Below are 13699 nucleotides of genomic sequence, written 5' to 3' on the forward strand. Positions count from 1 at the left end.
ATGGCAGGGACACAGAGGGAGGACAGGCCCACGCTGGTTGCATCAGGGCACTCGCCTCACCTGGAGGGTCAGGGGACATCCCTGGTCCTGGCTACTGCAGGACTGTCCTCGTGGTGGGGACACAGCCCCAGGCCACCTTGTTGCCACAGGACATTGTGTCCCCTTGGCATAGCCACCACCCCAGGCCACTGCATCACTCTGAGCTACTCTGTGCTCATGGCAAGGCCACCACCCTTGGCTACCGTGTCCCCTACAGCTGTGGCCCTACAGCCAACCTACAGAGCCAGGACAGCCTCAACACTGCTGTGGGACAGCAGCACTGTATGGTGGGTACAACACCCCAGGTGACACTGGCTGGAGCCCCTGAGGTGCTCCCTTCATGGAGAGGGGTGCAGTGCAGCCCCTCAAACCAGCTCCATCCACCTGGGCACAGGGAATGGATCGGCAAAGCTCCAAACGGCCACATTTGGGAGTGCGGGAGGTGGGAAAGGGACAAAGGTGGGAGGTGGCAGCAGCAGTGGCTGCCGTGGTTGTGGTGGTTGTGATGGCAGCGATGATTGCAGTGACAGCAGTGACTCCAGTGCTAGTGGTGGTGGCCACAGTGGCTGTGGTGGCAGTGGTGGCAGCAGTGGTTGTGGCTGTTGCAGTGGTGGCTGCAGCAGTGACAACAGTGGCTGTCACAGCTGCAGTGGTTGCAGTGGTGCCTGCAGTGATGGTGGTGGCAGTAGCGGCTGTGGTGCCTGCAGGGCTGTGATGGCAGCGGTGGCTGCGGTGGCAGTGGTGGCTGCAGCTGTTGTGGCTGCAGTGGTTGTGGTGACAGCAGTGGCAGCGGTGGCTGCGGCTGTTGCGGCGGTGGCTGTGGCGGTGGCTGCGGCTCCGCTCGACGCCCGCCGCTCCTCTGCAAAGGTTAAGCAAACAGCAGCTCCCGCAGAATCGATGCCGGCCGAGCCCTCGGCTGTTTGCTTTGGCAACGCGGTGCGGGGGCGGGTGGGCCATGCTGGGGACGCCGGCAGCGGGGACGAGGACAATCAATGCTCCAGGGGCGCAGGTTTGGCCGGGGGTGGCTGTGCCCGCCACCTCCCGCTTGCTGTGGAACTCATGGAGGAGGATTTAGGGAAGGGCAAGGGTGGCTGGGCCAGGGCAGGGGGCTCGTGGGGCCGGCACTGTGCCGTGCCTCAGTTTCCCCTCCTGGCATTGTGGCAGACACTGCCCATAGGACCATGCTTGGCCAGGGGGACAGGGACGGGGACCTGCCACCTGGCCCTGCCGCCGTGGCTCAGCCCAAGCACGCTCAGCCCAGGTGTGGCTCAGCTGGAATTAAGACAGAGCTGGACACAACCAATGAGCCCAATGTCGGCCCTGGGGAGAGAGCGGCCGTTTGGAGGCCCTGATGAGTTTGGATGCTGTCCCCAAATTCCAACTGTGTCCTCAGGATGGACTCTGGAAGGGGCCATGGAAGGGGGACATTCAGCCGTGGGCAGGGAGGGCCAACTGTCTGCGGGCCTTGAAGGAGGAGTGGATGGCTGGTTGGTGAGCTGGGTGGTTGGTGGCCAGCTGGCTTACTGGCAGTGAGCGGGCTCGTGGGACACCCAGCCGGTCGGCTGGATGGGTGGATGGCTGGGGGGGGGGTGGGCTGGCTGGCTTGTGGGTTCGTTGCCTGGCTGGCCAGTTGGCTGGTTGCCTGGCTGGGTCTTTGGCTAGATGGCTGATTGGCTGGCCAGCCAGTAGACCACCAGTCAGGTTGCCTGACCAGATGCCTGTCTGCTTGTCTGGCTAGCTGAGCCGTTGGCTGCTGGCCAGCCAGCTGACCCAGGGGCTGGCTAGCTGGCCAGGTCAGCCCTGGCCCCGGGACCAGCAACATCCCAGCACGTCCCAGCCCAACACCACGCACTGTCCCTTGCCCAGCGGGGGGAGCCCGGCCGCCGGCAGGAGGAGGGCAAGGTGTGGGTGGCACATCCCCCGTCCCTGTCCCCGTCACGCTGCCTCTCATTACGGACACGGCGGGGCCCGTCACCCTCCCACCGCGCAGCAATTAAGGGCTGCCAACACCGGCAGTTAATTAGCGCCGGCGGTGAGTGCTGGGAGGCGCCGGTCGCATGGCTGGCGGAGGGGACAGGCTCGGGGGGACATGGGATGGGAGTAGCCGGGATTTGGGCTGCTGGGACCAGCTGTGCTGTCGCGGGGGAGCCCCACGACCGCTGGGGGCGGGATGTGACAGGGAGGAGGTGCGCAGTGACAAGTGGGTGCCAGTGATGGGGTATGCAGGGGGTGGCACCGAGGAGTGTCGCACCCCAGGCTGTGCAGTGACGGTGACAGTGGGTGACACCCCGTGGGCCATGCAGTGGCAGTGACACTGGGTGATACACTGTGGGCCGGCAGTGATGGTGACAGTGGGTGACACCCCGTGGGCCATGCAGTGACATAGCATTGTGTGACAGCCTCAGCACCAGGCACTGACGGTGACTCTGTGTGACAATCCACGGGAGCTGCAGTGACACTGCGTGGCACCCGGCGGCCCCACAGTGACAGTGACACTCTGTGCACTGCGCGGTGACAGTGACACCATGTGACACTCCAGGGAGCAACAGTGAAGCTGTGCAACACCGCAGGGCTGCGCAGCAGCTCCGTGTGACACGAGTGGGGCTGTGCAGCCATGGTGACCCTACGCGACACCCCAGGGAGGTGTGCAGTGACACTGACACTGTGCCACACCCCGGGGGCCGTGCAGTGACAGTGACACCTGTGACAACAGATGCCATGCAGTGACACTGGTGACACCAGTGCCATGTAGTGACACCACTCAGGCCCCTTGGCTTGCTCTCCCTTGTAGGTATGGAGGCGCCCACCCAGTTCACACCTGGGGACATGCCCCATGGGGGGACATCACACTGTACCTGCAGCTTCGTGAGGGGACATCTGACCCCACCCTCTGCCCCAGCGAGGGTGCCATGGTGGGTGCGCCAAGAAAGGGGGGCTCCAGGAATGGGGTACAGCAGGGAAGGGGTGCTCTGAGGAAGGGGTTACCCCAGGGAGGGGGTGCTCTGTGAAGGAGGTGGAGCTCCAAGAAGGGGAGGTTTCAGGAGTGGGGAAGGGGATGTTCCGAGGAAGGGGTGCAGAGGAGAAGGGGTGCCCTAGGAAGGGGGTGCACTGTGGAAGGAAGTGTTCCAGGTAGGGCTGCTCCGGCTCGGAAGGGGGTGCAGGAGCAGGGGTGCAGCAGGAGGAGGGTCCGACTGTCACGAGCCCCCCGCCAGCCGCAGCAGAATCGATCCGGCCGCCAATTTGCACAGTCAAATATTTGGCTTCGCGGCGCGGGGCCGGCTCTGCTCGAGCGGCCCCGGTGGGCGCGGGCCCGCGGTGGCGGTGGCGGCTGCTCCGCGATCGATGGCGGGGAGTGCGGCGAGCTGGGGCGGCCCCAGCACGCAGGGACTGTGCCTGGGCTGGGGCCGGGGTGCAGCACCCGCGATCCTCCATCAGCACCCACGGGCCTTGGGAGCCCATGTGGAGCCCGCTCAGGGGGCAGAACCTGTGCCACGAGCGCAGGGGCTCAGCCAGGGAGTCCTCCAGGCCCCCTCCATGGCCACTGATCGCCGATACCACCCGGGCGAGGGAGCTGAGCCATCTGCCACCGACAGGATGGCTGAGGCTTGGCCACACGGCCACTGCCATGGCCACAGGTGGCCATGGGCTTGTCCCCGAGGGGGTTTGGCTGGGGTGTGCGATGGGCAGGAGTGGGACTGGTGGTGCTGAGGCAATCCTGGGGCCGCTCCACGGATGGGCACCATGCAGCTCCCATGGACACAACTCCGTATCCAAGCTCCAGAGCCCTTCCCCCGTGGGTGCCAACGCCTGGGCCCGCAGCCCACGCAGGGGGCTCAGCCCACAGCAGGCTCCCCCGGCCGTGCCAGTGCCGTGGGCAGCCCTGTGCCTCACCATGCCCCCAGATCTGCTCGCTCCCTTGGCCCCGCTAAACTCGTTAGCGGCAGGCCAACGTCAGCCGGGCGGGAGCGAAGCGCTAAATGCGATTACGACCCGTCTCGCTCCAACCTTCCACCCCGGGCCCCATTTATCGCGGAGGCGGGCGGGAGGGAGGCGGGACTGGCTCTTATCTCGGCCGAGAAATCCCGCTCCGGCCCTGATTTATGGCTGGCTGCGACGGACTCCAGTGGCACTGCACAATTACGGAGCATTTAAGAGCACAGAGGGCTCAGGACTCGAGTACAGCTGTAAGAGTCGTGGTAGGCAGGTGGGCACTCCAGCCCAGGGAGGCTCCCTGGGGCTGCACAGGCACCACCAGGTCTCTCCAGGTGGGCGAGACACGGGACCTGCGGGTGCACACTGGGGCTCAGGCGAGGATGGAGGTGAAAGAGTGCCTGGCCCAAAAAAAGGGGCACGTGCTGGCTGGGGACACCCTGGGAAGGCATCTGTGCCTAAAGGATGGCACAGGGGATGGCAGGACATTGCCTCACAGGCCCAAGGCCAGGCAGGAGGGTGGGAACACCCTGGAGGATCCCAGGGATCACCATGTGCAGGGAAGTGGCCAGGGGCTGGCAGCACCCACCTTTCTCAAAGTGTGGGGACAAACAGTGGGGACAGGGGTACCCCAGAGGGAACATGCTGGCCACAGAGAACCACGGCAGGTCCAGGATCACATCCCTGCAAGCCAGACCCATCGCGTGGGGTGCCCAGAGCCAACACTGAGCCATGGCCCCCCCAAGGAAGGCCGTGGCAGGGCTGATGCTCCAAGCAGCTCCTGGAGCAGCTCAGGGATGTTTACTGGGAAAAGCAGGAGCGTCCGGCAGCTCTTCCTGCGTGCGCTGAACTTTACAGAGCGCAGCCGTGCCCCGGCATAGGAACAGCCTGGGAGCAGCGCGGGATGCGGAGCAGCTGCTGTTCAGTGTTTTATTAAAACAAAAGTGAAGAGCCAGCACCCGCCTCGCCCAGGCTCAGCTCTCCCACCGGGAAACTGCTGCCAAAGGAAGCTCAAACAGCAGGAAATGAGTTTGAATGAGGCAGAGCCCAGATCTCAGCCTGCTCCAGGGTGGATCAGAGCCTTGGATCCAAAGCCAAGGGTGACCCACAAGTGATGGACACAGAAGCAGAGGGCAGGGGGGAGGAGCAGCTAGCTGAACGCCCAATCCATGTAAACAAGGTGCTATCCTCCCCCTTGCTGATTTAACAAGTTTCCATTAAATCAACATGAAAGAGGGAAAATCCCAAATATAAATTTGGATTAGGAGCTATGAGGAATCACCCAAGAGACACTGGAGGCAATAACAGGGCTTGACAAGTCACCCAGCCGTATTGAGAAGATTGTCCTGGAAGACATGAAAGTGAGATTGTACCCGATTAAAGTGACATCGTCCCAGATTAAAGTGCCTCAGCTCACTGAAGTCCCACAATAGAGACCCACTGGGGACAAGGGTGTCATCCCACAGGCACGGCTGGTGGGTGAGAACCTGAGCAGGGAGAATGTGCCTGAAAAAACCTCTGGCTGCGTTCACCTTGGGAAGTGTGCAAGGAGACACCTCATGCCGCTGTCTGCATTCAGCTGGCAAAGCTCATTAACAGAGGTGGCCTTTCACTGCCCTTTTCAAACAGGGAAATTCAGGCCCCTTCCCTGACTGGTAGGGAAAGGTGAATTAAGAGATGAAATGCCGGATGAGGAGGAACACCAGCCCTCCGAGCCCGGCAACAGCCGTGCCCACCGCCAGCCGTGCCCAGAGGAAATCCAGGGAATCCTCGAGGCGGGTGTGCAGCTGCAGGACCTGCCGGCGCGTGCTCTCCCAGTCCCCGGAGTTGTTGATGACGTGGGACGCCCACCTGCGCTTCTCCTCCAGGGGCAGCTGGGAGCTGATCCGAGCTTCGGCCTCGGCTGCGCCCAAGCCGCTCCTCTTCATCAGCCGCGCCAGCTGTGTTGGGCGGTCACTGCTGGGCAGAGCACAGCACTGAGCTGGGGGTGGGAGAGAACAGGGATCTGCCTTCCTCGGGCACCAGGGGGAATCACTGGGATAAAGTGGGAATGAGAGAGGTGCCCCCTCTCACAATGACTGTGTCATTTCTGACACAGTCAGCTTGCACTTGGATCAGCAGAGCCACCACTGCCTGGGCCGTTCTCAGCATTCACACAGCCTGTAACAGTGCCCCAGATCCTGCCCTGATAGAGTATGGGTTGTGGAGGGCCCAAAGGCAGTGAATTCCCCTCTAGGATGGTTCCAGGGAAAGCTCAGGAACTATAAAGGGAGGTATTGCTTCTCTCAATGGGCTTTGCACCAGGGCTGAGGCTGAACCTTCACCAGAGTGGAGGCACATGATGGTCCCCTCTGAGAGAGGTGGCTTTGTCCCTGACCTCATGGTTCCCAGAGCACTTACCAATAAACCAGCACCGTGTATTTCATAAACCTGGTCAATCCACGGGTCTCGAAGAGCAGAGGGATGTCAAGGATCACATAGCGGTAGCCTGTGGAAATGGCAACATTCCCCAAAAAAGGGAACAGTGTTAACCCCATTCCCAAATCCCTCATGCTGCACACACACCATGGCCAGGAAAAGCAAAGCAAGCAGGAGCTCTACAGCTCCACGATCACAGCCAAGCAGAGCAGAGCCTGCTGGCCTCCTCCCTCTCATAGGCAGGAAATGGTTTCATTCCAAGTTTCCAGAGGGAAAAAAAAAATCAACCCTAACCTGGCTGCTTCAGACCAAAGGTGAAACTGCAGAAATATAATGAGGAGCTGAAAAGAGGAGCTGAAATGAGAGCAGCAGTGCCTGGCTGGCAAGAGCAGCAGCTGTACACTGTGCTGGCCTCTCCCGGGAAGCAGTGCCCATAGCAGGATCTGCTCTCCACTCCTTCCCTTGTCCAAGACTTCACCAGGCTGCAGCCATCTGAGCCAACATTTCCCAGCTCAGCTTTCCTTCCTTTATGAAAACCTTTGGCTAAACAGCTCCATTTTTCCAAGGGGAGCAAGGAAATCCCTGCAGACCTCCTGCAGCTGTGACACTGAAATGTGGGGGGGAGCCTCAAGGCACAGGCCAAGGGCTGAACTCTCACCAAAACTGGCTGAGTTTAAAACCTCTGACACCACAGGGAGCAGAGCTTCTTACAGTCAATCACTGTCCCCCAGTTCTCTCCATGCCTCTGCCCTTGGCCAGTGTTTGGGGAGGTGAGAAACGCCCTGCTGAGTCTGGAGGAGAGGGTGAGGGGAGGGCAAAGCTCTAACTCAAGACTTCACTCTCCTGTGTGTCTCCCAGTCATGGGGACATCTCAGGTTTTGTTGATGTCCCCTCTTTATAAGCCCCCTAAAACCGAGTTGCCCACAGCAAGTAAAGTCTTGACAAAGACATCATCATCCAAGGAGACACCATTCCACCAGCATCCACCATTCTGCCCTGAGAGGCTTCTTGCTGCCCTCTGATTTGATCGATCAGAGCTTTCCTTACACAGCGATCCTCAGAGACAACATCCAGCTATCCCAAATCATTAAATCCTGACTAATGAGGACAAAGCAGCCTGCTGAAGCCACACAGCGCTCTCGCCGAGGGCCAGGACAGCATCCGCCTCCTCAGCCTGCAGCCCCGAGTTCAAGACTCCATGTCTGGCTCCTGGCATTCCTGCCAGTTGCTTCCTTTGTGCTTCCTCCTCCTCACCCCGCAGCAGAGCTTGGCCCCGTGGTGCCCCGGCCTGTTCAGCTCTCACAGGGCTCAGCTCTGATAAGCACCACGAATCCAGACCGACTCTATTAAGGCATCCGTCTGTCTACACGGAGACCTCCGGAACAGCTGGCGATCTTATCTGGCATTTCCCCAGCCCAGCCTGACAGCTGCATTTGTTCCATTTATCAGGGGGAACGCGGGACTTTGGAAGCCACAGCTGTCAGCCCATTCCTCACCTTATCGACACTCAAAGGGCTCCACAGCTTGCAGTGAAGCCGGAGCAGGCTGGGGGCAGGGAGGGATATTTGGCTGTTTCAGGAGTGTGGCATTATCCGGTGGGTAATCTCAGCAAAGCTGCTCCCAGGCCCTACAGATACACTTTAAACCACAGAGGAAAGCGGTGAAGGGCAGCAGTGAAAGGCAGGAGTGAATCAGGAATGAATCCTCCAAACACTGACACCAAAGGCCACTGCAGGCAGAGCACAAAGGCTGTCACTCAATGTCCCTTCCCTATCTCTGTCATCCCTGTCCCTCTCCCCACATTCAAACCAAAGGCAGGGGGAGCAGGGATGGCTCCTGCCCAAGAAGGAGTCCTGGCAGGCTGGACAAGGCCTCTTACCAAGTACAAAGTACTTCAGGACCTGCTTCAGCATCTCCTTCAGGATCTCAGGGTGGGTGATGGAGTTCAGCAGCCGCCGTTTCTCTGGCTGGGAGAAGATAATGCTTCCGAGAGCCTCGCGATTTATCTCGCCGTTCTCCAGGAGGATCTCGGTGCCAAAGTGCTGCAGGATCTGCTGATGGGCCTTTGAGTGGGGCTGCACCACTGAGAACATCAAACAGCCGGGGGTGAGAGCCAGTTTTACAGCACAGTCAGTGTTTGCATCAGCAGTCGCCCTCAGATGGTGTTTGCTCATTCACTAACAGAGCTGATGCTCCCCATGGCTGCACATCTGCCTCCAGCACATCTGTCCTGGCACCACATCTGCACAGCCCAGCAGCTCCTGCCAGAACAGCCCTGCCAGCCCAAGGTCCCTTTGAGGGCTGACACCTGGAAGATCGAAGTCCTGCAGACATTAATTCAGCACCACAACCCTTCTGGCACGTGCTGCCGTGCAGGGTGACCAGTCAGCAGGGCGGGCAGGAGGACACGGTGATGGCCACACGCCAAGGCTGGGGGAGCAGCTGGCCTGAGCCAATTCCCACCAGGGATCGAGCAGGGAGATCCTAAAGGAACCAGGACCAGCTGAAAACTTCAGCACTATGTGGATACTCACTGCTGTAACTTGGCTCTGGATGCTGCTGAGGTGGGTTTTTTTACTGTCTTTCACATCAGTCACTAAATTCTTCAGGAAAATGAACAGAAAAACCTTCTAAAAGCTCAATCCCCAATCAGCCCTTGCAGGGGCTCTGATGTTACAGGAGTGTATAACTTTTAAAGCCACCAACAAAAGGGATGAAGCAATAAAACCATAATTAAGCTCCAGCTGAGGGTAACCACAGCGAAGGACAGACCACAGATAATCATCTCTCCCAAATCCAGGAACATTGCCACAGGTTGTAACCTCAGGCCAACCTCATAAAAGTCTTTAAGACCAATTTTTTTCTGCCATGGAATATCACATGGAGGCAGCTTCAGGATGGGTGAAATCTATATAGTAAACAAACACATATAAAAAAGGAATTGGTGTAAAATAAAGTGATTGGCAGAAAACTTTTCACAGAGTATCTGTAGTGTTTTCCTACCGTCTCTGAGGGCTTTTAGCACCTCCAGCAAATTTCCTGTACCTCCAGGGGAATTACAGTGCAATAAAATGTTAAAGCATCACAGCTTTGAGTGGCTACACAGTAAGTTCTTCACCAAACAGAAAAGCTCAGGCACTTCCAAATGACACCATTGCACCATTACTCAGCAGCAGAACCTAAACCTGCTGCATGCAGGATCTACAGCCCTCAGAAACCCAGGCTGGTTTGGGGGGAAAGCTCACCCAGTCCCTGCCATGGGCAGGGACACCTTCTACTATCCCAGGTTGCTCCAAGCCCCATCCAGCCTGGCCTTGGACACTTCCAGGGATGGGGCAGCCACAGATGCTCTGGGCAACCTCTGCTCTCTTGGTTATCCTGGTGGGGTAAGGGATTAACATCTCACAGGTAATCAGGGAAAGCAAGGTCTGCTCTGGTCCTACTGAATCAACAGATCTGGGATTCTGGGGTTTTTCTCCAACCCAATTTTTTTTTTTTTTTTTTTTTTTTTTTTTTTTTTTAGCACATTTATTTTGTGGTCTGATCTGTCAGTATCACCAGAAAAAACAACATCCAGCACAGAGGGACATTCTCTTTTAGCCACGGACATAACTGAGGGACAGGATGGGTGTCCTGGGGCTCAGGGGGCATGTTGGACTAGCCAAGGGATCCTACTTTACAGGCAACCACATTTATTTTTGCCCAGAGTTGGCTTTCAAAGCTGGGAAGCATCACACGCCAGGGGATGGAAACTCAGAGTATTCCCCACGGTGTTTATTAGGTCATGATTTTTTTTTTTTTTTTTAATTAAAAATATATCCCGGCTCCAATTCCCCCCAGGGCAGCGCAGCCGCGGACTGGGGAGCGGGAGGGAAACCCTTCTCGGATGTACCCAGAGCACCCTCTGCCGTCAGCGCCTCCCGGCAGCGATCCCGGTTGTCAGGGGAACCTCAGGGAGCAGGAGCAGCTCTGGAAAACTCACCCTGCCTGGCAATAACATCGGCATCGATCACGGCACAGCCCAGCTCCCGCAGCACGGCCACCACCGTGCTCTTCCCAGATGCAATCCCACCCGAGAGTCCCACCAGGAACATCGTGCTCTGCAAGGGAAAGAGAAGAGCTGGAAAACATGCCAGGACAGGCCATTCTTTTCATGCTGAGCACATCAAATATTTAGTCCCAAACAGGCAACTTCATTCAAAGCTCATTTTCCTACTTTCTCAGGGTGTCACTGAGACATCAGCAGGATTTTGGCACCCTCTGAGCTGGGTGTTGCACAGGCTGGAGGACAGTGTTGGATTAGACAGTGCTTCTCTGGACCTCCCCCTCTAAGCCTGGATGTGCCACTTGAGCCAGCCCTAAGTTCCTCTAGCTGGTTTATCTGCAGCTCCAGCAACTCGTTCCCCTTTAGCATCTCTACTCATCAAACCAGAGTCCCATCTACAGCCCCCCTGAGCCCTGGAATCATGGAATTGTTTGGATTGGAAGAAACCTTAAAGCCCATCCAACTCCACCTTTGCCATGGGCAGGGACACCTTCCACTATCCCAGGCTGCTCCAAGCCCCGTCTGACCTGGCCTTGGACACTTCCAGGGATGGGGCAGCCACAGCTGCTCTGGGCACCCTGTGCCAGGGCCTGCCCACCCTCACAGGGAGGAATTCCTTCCCAATATTCCATCTGGCAGTGGGAAGCCATTTCCCCTTGTCCTGTCACTCCAGGCCCTTGTCCAAAGTCCCTCTTGGAGCCCCTTTAGGCACTGGAAGGGGCTCTGAGGTCTCCTTGGATCCTTCTCTTCTCCAGGTGAACCCCCCCAGCTCTCTCAGCCTGGATCCAGAGCAGAGAGGCTCCAGCCCTTGATGCATTTCCATGGCCTCCTCTGGACCTGCTCAGAGAAATCAGGAAATTTCTGGCAGGTTTGTTGAGGGTGACCCAGGAGCAGTGAAAAAGGGCAGAATTCAATGTCTGAGCCAGGACTGGGACACACGAGGCCCAAGAGGGAGAGCCCTGCTCAATCCCTGCAGCCAGGTATTGGAGCTCAGCCACCTCTGGCACCACCAGAGCCCACAAGGCACTCAGTGAATCCCATTCCCACACCACTGGCAGCCCTAAGGACAGGGAACTCACAGCTCTGAGCAGCAAACTGCTGTCTGTGAGCTGTCAAACACAGCCCTGAGCACAGATCTGTGCTTGCCCTTGGCCTCGAGGCCGGGAGGGGGCTGCTAACACTGCTCCCACAGCTCCTGCACAGACCCTGCAATCCTCTAAATCCTGCTTGTGTGCTCTCAAAACCAAAAGATTCAGCCTCAGAGAGGCAGCTCTGGAGAGCTGAGGGGACTATGAGTATCTGCATCTCAAAAATCCAACAGCCCCAGCAGGCTGGATGCAACTGCAGTGTCCCTCCTGCAGCCCAGCCCGGAGCAGCTGAGTCGTGCAAACCCCCAAGGACAGCAGCTCTGACTTTGCTGTCACCTCATCCAGGGTGGCACCACGGGTGAGGGGCTGAACCTCCCACAGCCCAGCCTGTGGCTGTTACAGCTGAGAAGGAATTGGCTCCATCACCTTTGGCCAGGAGCCACAGGCTGCTGGTAGTCACCCTTTGGCTTTGCCTTGCCCAGATCCTGCCCCCTCCTGGTAGCCCAACCCCAACAATCTCTGTCACCGTCGCTCTGCCTAGCCTGGCTGTGGTCTCCACCCCCCTCCAGCCATCACCAGCCCCCCAAAAACTCTGCACATAAAGGAACCAGGTACCTACTGCCCACAGTGTCCCCTGAGAGTGGCAGGTGGGCACACGGGGCTGCAGGAGGGCTGAGGATGCCTGAAATCACAGCACTGCGACCCTTTGGCTAGAAAACAACAACAAAAAAGACACTTCAGCCACAATTCTGTCCTACAAACAGGACCCAAACCCACAGTTAGTGGGGGAGGAGGGGGTGGGCAAGTCCTGTGGCAGCTGGAGGCAGCTCAGCACAGGGAAGGGGCAGAGCTGGAGCAGAAGCAGCAGCTCAGACAGCAGCACGTGCTCCTTCCCTTTTCCAGACACCAGGACAACAGATGGGGACAGCTCCAGCAGCAACAAGGGGGGACCCAACAGCAAACAGCAGGGACTGGGGAGGCTGATGTACATCCCAGCAGGACCTGGCCCCCACAGGGAGCCTCCCTGGTGTTACAGGGGGCTTGGAGTGACAGAGGGGTTGTTTGTTTACCCCAGCAGGTTAAAATCCTGCCCTCCCAGCAGGACTTTATACTCCCACTGCTGCAGCCTGTGAGGGGCAACACTGCACCAGGAGCTGGATCATGGCAGTGGAGGCTCCTGCTTTGTAAAAATACACTGAAATAAATACACTTTGTAAAAATACACTGAAAACTCTCCTGCCCTTGTAAACACGGGGCTTTAACTGCAGTAAGCCCAGCATTCTGGCCTCCAGCCTCAGCTGGGACTTGCTCCCAAAACCCTGCTATTTCTGTCCCTCCTTCGCATGCCTCCACCACAGGAATTACTGCAGGGGGAAAGCAGCCCTTGGAAGGGTTATCCTGGAAACCAGGGCCAGCCGGGGATCTGAACACTTGTGCTGTCCAAGGGCCTGCACAGATCTCAGACATCAATATTTAACAAGCTCTGGTTTGAACTGCACACGAGGGGAGAGGGCAGCCTGCTCCTGCAGATGTTACTGGCAGGAGCCAAAAACAGTTATCCCCAAAATACATCAGTTTTGGGGGATATATATTTGGCCTGTTCCAACTAAACCAGACATGGGGAAAAAAACCAGAACACGAGCCACAGAGGCTGGTCAGGCTGGAAAACTCGGTGAGCTGTCCCTGCAGTGAGGAATGGGGAGATGCACCCAAGGCACTGAGGAAACGTTTTTCAAAGAATTAAGTGTCCAAAAATTCCCGTGTCCCAATTCCTGGGGGTTTTGAGCACAGCAGAAGCTGCCAGCCTCAATCCATCCATCCGGCAAGCACAGGGACTGGGGATGAGGCTGCACCGTGTCCTCCAGCACCATCCTCACCCGGCCTCCTCCTCTCTGCTGGGGCTGAGAGCGCTGGTGTTTGGTTCGAGGAGGCTGCAGCCAAAGGGAAGAATCACCAACACATCGTTAACTGGCGGGGAAAGAGCCGCCGCCACAAACACCGTGACCGACCCCGCGGGGCGCCGGGGCCACCATGGCCCCCGCCCTCACCACTCACCCTCCGCCCGGCTTCACACGCGCCGCAGTGTCCCGCGCGCCTATTGGCTGGCGGGAAGCGGGGGCGTCTCTCCCAGCCAATCGGCGCCGCTCATTAGACTCGACCCATCCCTCAAGCAGGAAAC

The 13699-nt window shown here is 58.2% G+C and overlaps 1 protein-coding gene across 6 annotated transcripts; it reads right to left on the bottom strand.

Annotated features, from left to right (window-relative positions):
• Positions 1–4874: 4874 nt before the first annotated feature.
• On the bottom strand, positions 4875–13660 carry DCAKD (dephospho-CoA kinase domain containing). 6 transcript variants are annotated; one of them, XM_053965003.1, is made up of 7 exons: positions 13576–13612; positions 13398–13451; positions 12140–12230; positions 10370–10487; positions 8267–8470; positions 6370–6457; positions 4875–5928 (listed from the first exon to the last, which is right to left on the bottom strand). In XM_053965003.1, exons 4-7 carry the CDS (start codon positions 10479–10481, stop codon positions 5640–5642), a joined length of 693 nt encoding a protein of 230 aa, XP_053820978.1. In that variant the 5' UTR covers positions 10482–10487; positions 12140–12230; positions 13398–13451; positions 13576–13612; the 3' UTR covers positions 4875–5639. The 6 variants fall into 6 exon arrangements, with proteins under 6 accessions (XP_053820978.1, XP_053820980.1, XP_053820977.1 ...); XM_053965005.1 differs by having other exon boundaries at positions 4875–5925; positions 12136–12230; XM_053965002.1 differs by having other exon boundaries at positions 12136–12230.
• Positions 13661–13699: the final 39 nt, after the last annotated feature.

The sequence above is a fragment of the Vidua chalybeata genome, chromosome 26 (genome assembly GCF_026979565.1).
Source record: "Vidua chalybeata isolate OUT-0048 chromosome 26, bVidCha1 merged haplotype, whole genome shotgun sequence".
NCBI lineage: Eukaryota > Metazoa > Chordata > Aves > Passeriformes > Viduidae > Vidua > Vidua chalybeata.